The following is a 6,919-nucleotide window of genomic DNA, read 5'->3' as shown; positions in this document are numbered from 1 at the left end:
CCCGCCAAACAACAACGACGGCTCAAACTGCAACAAAAAAAATAGCTGGGGCTTGTGGCGGGCACCTGTAGACCCAGCTACTTGGGAGGCTGAGGCAAGAGAATTGCTTAAGCCCAAGTGCTGGAGGTTGCTGTGAGCTGTGACGACACGGCACTCTACCAAGGGTGACAAAGTGAGACTCTATCTCTAAAAAGAACCACGTTTAATTCTATAACCCAGTTCTTACATAAATATATTTTTGTGTACATGTGTATAACTTAATAAATGGAACAGAGATTTCATGAAGCAATACATTTCCTTACTACATGTATCACACTCTGATATTCTGTTTCATTTTTTTAAATGCTGGTGAGGACTAGCAGCTACCCACAGCTCGAAAAATTTAACTCTAGGTTCGGTGTCCATAGCTCAGTGGGTAGGGTGCTGGCCACATACACCAGGGCTGGCGGGGTCTAACCCGGCCCGGGCCTGCTAAAAATCAACAATCTGCAACAACAACAAAAAAAAACAGCTGGGTGTTGTGGTGGACACTTTTAGTCCCAGCTACTTGGGAGGCTGAGAATCCCTTAAGCCCAAGAGTTGGAGGTTACTGTTAGCTGTGACGCCATGGCACTCTGATGAGGGTGAGACAGTGAGACTCTGTCTCAAAAAAGAAGAAAAATTTAACTCTAAAGGAAAGGAAAGGCATGCATGAAGAGGTACTTTCCCTCAATTTTATTAGTCACAATAAACAAATATTAATTATAATTAACTTACTATACTTCTATTTCTTACCAAGAGGACTGTCACTAACTGAAAATACAGCACTAATTTTCAGTTCACTTTCTTGGTTTTTTGGCTGCTGGGCATGTCCATACTCCTTTCAAAAAAGAGAGGAGAAAAGAGAAATGAATATACAATGTATCTAAGTAAACTAGAAATTCAAACAAAAAATGAATTCTACTGTATTCATGTGTTATACTCTATCATAATCATCTTCACAAATATCTCAAGAGTCAAAATTTGCAAGTTATTAGAGGAGATTTAATCTTTACAAACACAATCTTTCAGAACTGGAGAATCTTTCATAACAGTTATATCTTCTTTTCAAATGTAACCTTGATGTATGGGTGTAATACATGGCTGTTCTAACACTGAGCACTCCGTGTTTTTTAGTCTATTTTAAAAGAAAGCAATAAGTAAAATTAAATCTGAATGATTTAGAGTTTGGATCTAAATTAATAATTTTAGCAAAAGATTTACAAGCTATTATATCTGCTAATGCCAGAAAAGATACAAGAGTTTCAAAGCAATTACTCATTATACATACAATCATTATAGCACAATTCATATTTACCCTTATTATTTTAAATGTTTTAAAATAAAATATAAAACAAATTTTTTAAAATACAAATACCTATCTTGAAAAGACTGTCCTTTATTCTAAGATCACATCCACCTTATTTTTTTTTAAGTCTTACTTCTTTTGAAACAATAGTGATAAGATTAAAAAAGAAAAGAAAACCAAAAAAAGCAAAAAAAATTTTTAACTAATGCTAACAGGGTGGCACCTGTAGCTCAGTGGGTAGAGCACCAGCCACATATACCAAGGCTGGCAGGTTTGAACGCAGCCCAGGCCAGCTAAAACAAAGACAACTGCAACAACAACAACAACAAAATACCTGGGCATTGTGGCGGTTGTCTGTAGTCCCAGCTACTTGGGAGGCTGAGGCAAGAGAATCGCTTAAGCCCAAGAGTTTGAGGTTGCTGTGAGCTGTGACGACATTATACCCAGGGCAACAGCTTAAGACTCTGTTACAAAAAAATGCTAGCTCTTATCAACCCATGAATGGATCAATAAATTACAGTATATGTACACCATGGAATATTATGCAGCCTTAAAGAAAGATGGAGACTTTACCTCTTACATGGATGGAGCTGGAACATACTCTTAACAAGAATGGAAGAAAAAGTATCCACTGTACTCAGTCTTACTATGAAACCAATTTATAGCTTTCATATGAAAACTATAACCCAATTATAGCCAGAATGGAAGAAAAAGTATCCAATGTACTCAGTCTTACTATGAAACCAATTTATAGCTTTCATATGAAAGCTATAACCCAATTATAGCCCAAGAAGAAGGGGAAAGGGGAGAGGGAGGGGAAGGGAGGGGGGAGGATGGGGAGAGGGAGAGTAATTGGTGGGACCATACCCATGAAATTTACATGTGAAATTTACTAGGTGTAGAATATTAATGTCTTAACACAGTAACTAAGAAAATGCCGTGAAGGCTATGTTAACCAGTTTGATGAAGTCATTTCAAATTGTATATAAAACCAACACATTGTACCCCATGATTGCATTAATGTACACAGCTATGATTTAATTAAAAAAATAATAAATTTTAAAAAATGCTAGCATTGCATCAGGTGGGCCCAGGCTCCATGTAACCTGATTTCTCAGGCTGTGCTGCCAGCAAGTAATAAGCACAGGAGAACCAGAGGGTACTAAGCGCTACACTGAATCTCTTGGTATGCCTGGAAGTTCTCCTTCATTATCTCATGAAGAAGAGCCTCTGTGCCTTTCAAAGCCACCTCATCACCTTCAGGAATTCCTATAAGAGATATCATCATACTACAAACAATGAAAAGGGTTCCAACCCAGACTTGACTCTGTTGCAGACCCCTGGATCACTGCTGATCTGAAGAGACCCTAAATGTCCCCTTCTATTGATACAGAGATCCCTCATTCCAGCCTGGACAAGGGAGCCCAGTTTTCTGGGTCTGGGCAATTTCATGAAGAAAATACACTAACATTTTCAAGCTAAAAGAATTGAATTTATTTCTGAATATCTTAATACAGCAGTTCTCAACCTATGGGCCATGACCCCTTTGGACTATATTAAAGGTTCACGACATCAGGATTGTTGAGAACCACTGTCCTAATAGATGGTGAGCCTTGTGGGGACAGGGACTCAATCATCTTCACCTTTGTATTTGCCACTGTTATCATGTGTTTTATATTTTAAGGATGTTTAATATGTTTGTTAATTATCAAAAGTTCCATGAAAACTTTAAAACTATATTGTTCAGGGGGGTGGTTGCTGCATTAATTTTGCATTGTTCTATAATTGTACATATTTCACTAATTTCTTATGTGAACTATGTTGTATCAAAGAATTCTCTTGTGATAGGGTCCTTTGGTGAATATTTCATGTAAAAGCAATTCCCCTAAATTGTATAATGTATTGTTTTGTAAATCACTTTTCCTTTTACTGTGGTATGAAAATGAAGTTTTGAGATTATCAGAAGTAGAACAGATCCTATCTGTGAAATTCTTGATGCACCACTAGAAATGGAAAATTAAGTAAAATAAGTTACTTAGAACTTTAAATTTTAAACCACACAACACACTCTATGAAACACTAAGCTAGGCTACTGGCCTGGCCCACAATGATATTTCTCATGTTTTCATAGGTCATGCAATTGCCCCATCATTAGTAGGACATACACAACAATACTGGGAGCAGTAATGGGCCAGACAGACCAGAATTATTGCATACCCTTCGCAGATGCTGGTGTTAGTAGCACAGTTAATATAGTTTATGATCCAGTAGTCACATAAATTTTACGTATGTGTGGCAACACACACATACAAATTGTATCTACTACAAAGGAATTTCATTGTCACCACATTGTAAATGACCAGAGAGTGACATTATACCATAAACAAAAACAGTTGTATCAGAGGAACCTTTGACACCCTAAGTTCTTTAAGAGTGCTTTTCGGCTCTGCGCCTATAGCTCAACCGGCTAAGGCGCCAGCCACGTACACCTAAGGTGGCGGGTTCGAATCCCCAGCCCGGACCCGCCAAAACAACAATGACGGCTGCAACCAAAAAATAGCCGGGCGTTGTGGCGGGCGCCTGTGGTCCCAGCTACTTGGGAGGCGGAGGCAGGAGACTCGCTTGAGCCCAGGAGTTGGAGGTTGCTGTGAGCTGTAATGCCACGGCACTCTACCCAGGGGGACAGCTTGAGGCTCTGTCTCAAAAAAAAAAAAAAAAAGAGTGCTTTTCAAAAAACAGTTATATCTATATCAGGGTGTATTTTTTAACAACGTGAAAAATAAGCAAAATTCAGAAAGTAGATTATTAATACCTTATTACAATTTCCAGACCTAAAAAGAAAAAATATATATATCCAGAACTAGTGTTAGAACTTGCTTTGAATTTAGTTTTGACTCTAGGCCTGTGGTTGCCATGGTGGTAAAAATTCATAAGCACGAATACTTTAGAAAAGACAATAAAACATAGTTTAAAATGGAGAAAGATCACTCTACTAAAGAATAACCTCAAATTACATGAAGTAGTAATTTCCTGTACAAAAAATTCCCTGAAGGAGTTTTATAGCATATGCAGATTAAGTTAATAAACTTTTCCACTACAAATGTGTGCAAATATTATTATACCACACTATTTTCTCTTTATAAAATTTATGTTCTTTGAGTTCATGTTTATTTACATGTTTATAATCAATGTCATGATAGCCATCATTTCAGAAATAGGAAATAGGGAGGTAGAAGGTAATAATAGGTATTAGAAATAGGCTTTAAATGCTGTGTTTTATGTTACATGTTGAATAAGGTAACAAAATGATTATTTTTACTAAATACTGGATCTGTCAGCTTTTTAAACAGAGAAATATTCAGAACGCTTTTGTGTTTTTCATAGTTCTTGCAAAACAAACAAAACCAAAAACTATAAGTTTGTGAGAACTTCGTGAACATTTATATACAAAGTCTTGCTGCTCTTCGTTCAGCCTTTTAATTGTAATGTCATGGTAACAGAAAGCATCATACCCAATTCTGCATGGATAAATAAGTGCATTCAATAAGGAAGATTTAACAGAGTCATTCCAACACCGCAGTTAAACATTTTCTGCATAACAGGCCACGAAATTGGTATTCATTTTACCAATATGTTGTTGGTATTAGAACAAATAAAAGTGCGTCTCAACCTAATTTAAACTGAATATTCAGTGGCCTGATAGCAAAGTTTCCTCATATTTTATCTAACTAAAAGCAAGTTAAGTAGAATTTCTAAACCTATTCATGGACATTAATTGAAAAGATCAAGTGTAAACATTATTCATTTGTATTTCATCATTCAATAAATTATTTTCCTCTGTTTTATTATTCTCAAGAACAATGCTAGCTCTTATCATTAGTTTCATAACTGTGGCATTTAATAAATATTTGTTCTAAGTCTATTTAATCCAAAGCAAACATTATCAAAAATTGTATTTAAATAATTTTTTATTAATATTTGCAAAAAGAAGTTGAAAATACAATGCTTACCTTTAAATTACCAAAATGAAAGCTTAAGACTCAATAAAAAATTACCTTGACTTATCAACTCAATTTTTAACATTTTTCTTTTTTTTTAAGACAGTTTCACTCTGTCCCCCTAGGTAGAATGCCAGGGCATCATAGCTCACAGCAACTTCAAACTCTTTAACTTCAAGCGATCCTCTTGCCCCAGTTCTTCATTTTTAGTAGAGATAGGGTCTCGCTCTTGCTCAGGCTGGTCCTGAACTCATGAGTTTAAGCAATCCACCTGCCTCAGCCTCCCAGAGTCCTAGGATTACAGGTGTCAGCCACTGCGCCAGCTCAAATATTTTTTCTAATATTCCTGTTATATATCCCTGATCAGTTTCTTTTACTTCAGAAGGTAACCATTCTAAACCTTCACAGCTTACAAGTTCTAAGCCCACATTTCTGCTCACTGATGTTTCAACTTCACCAAGTAAAAGAAAATAACTAAGAATTCCAGCATGCTGATTTTCTCTCTCCATCTTACCCACAAATTGATCAGCAAACTCCTCCTATCTTACAGAAAAGGCAACCTTTTCAGTCACAGCTGAAACAGTGCTTGTGTTCTAGAACCCTTTCCCTGTCCCTCCTTTTAGCACTCCATCCCCTACCTCTCTATACCTTCAGCCTCTCTTCACCTGTGTATTGGTCTCTTCTCAGCTTATGGCAAATCTGTTCCCTTAAGAACTCCTTACAAGGCGGCACCCATAGCTCTGTGGGTAGGGTGCTGGCCACATACACCAGGCTGGTGGGTTTGAACCCGGCCCAGGCCAGCTAAACAATAACAAATGCAACAAAAAAATAGCCGGGTGTTGTGGTAGGTGCCTGTAGTCCCAGCTACTCGGGAGGCTGAGGCAAGAGAATCACTTAAGCCCAAGAACTACTGCCTCTCTGCTCTCTCCCTTTACAACCAAACTTAGAGGAAAGGCACATGCTTCATTCTTTCACTACTTCCTTACTTTGGTCCTCTCCTGAACCCAATGCAATCAGGCTAATATTTCCACGCAAACAGTTTTAAGAGGGGTGAGGAACCTGCAACTTTGAGGCCACATATGGCCTTTTGGATCCCTGAGTAAGAACTTTTGACTGAATCCAAATTTTACCGAACAAATCCTTTTAATAAAGGAGTTTGTTCTGTGAAGTTTGGATTCAGTCGAGGGGCCACACTTGGGGATCTGGAGGGCAGCATGTGGCATCTATCTTAATTGACTTTACACATACCATATATCTATGACACTGCCAATGTCTTCTTGGTTCTGTTAATTCTATTTATTTCTTCTTCTTAGTAACTGCGATCAACTGAATGTGTCTCCCCAAAATTCCTATGTTGAAACCCTAATTCCTAAAGTATTTGGAGGTGGGGCTTTGGGCAGATAATTAAGGCATACAGGTAAAGCCCTCGTGAATGGCACTAGTGTCTTATAAGAAGAAGCCAGAGAGCTTGTAAGGCTACAATAAGAAGTTGACTGTCGGCTCGGTGCCTATAGCTCAACCGGCTAAGGCGCCAGCCACATACACCTAAGGTGGCGGGTTTGAATCCCCAGCCCGGACCCGCCAAACAACAATG

The 6,919-nt window shown here is 37.9% G+C and overlaps 1 protein-coding gene across 1 annotated transcript in view; it reads right to left on the bottom strand.

Moving 5' to 3' along the window:
* Nucleotides 1-6,919, bottom strand: part of ZMYM6 (zinc finger MYM-type containing 6) — a 46,796-nt gene that overhangs the window by 30,337 nt on the left and 9,540 nt on the right. The window contains exon 3 of the mRNA XM_003788189.3: nt 775-859. Within this exon, the coding sequence (XP_003788237.1) occupies nt 775-859 (85 nt within the window). The remainder of the gene's footprint in view (nt 1-774; nt 860-6,919) is intronic.

This window comes from Otolemur garnettii, unplaced genomic scaffold, assembly GCF_000181295.1.
Source record: "Otolemur garnettii isolate 467f Iridium unplaced genomic scaffold, OtoGar3 scaffold00025, whole genome shotgun sequence".
In the NCBI taxonomy this organism is placed as follows: Eukaryota; Metazoa; Chordata; class Mammalia; order Primates; family Galagidae; genus Otolemur; species Otolemur garnettii.
The sequence above is the reverse complement of the archived record's forward strand: the minus strand, read 5'-3'. Positions and strand labels throughout refer to the sequence as shown.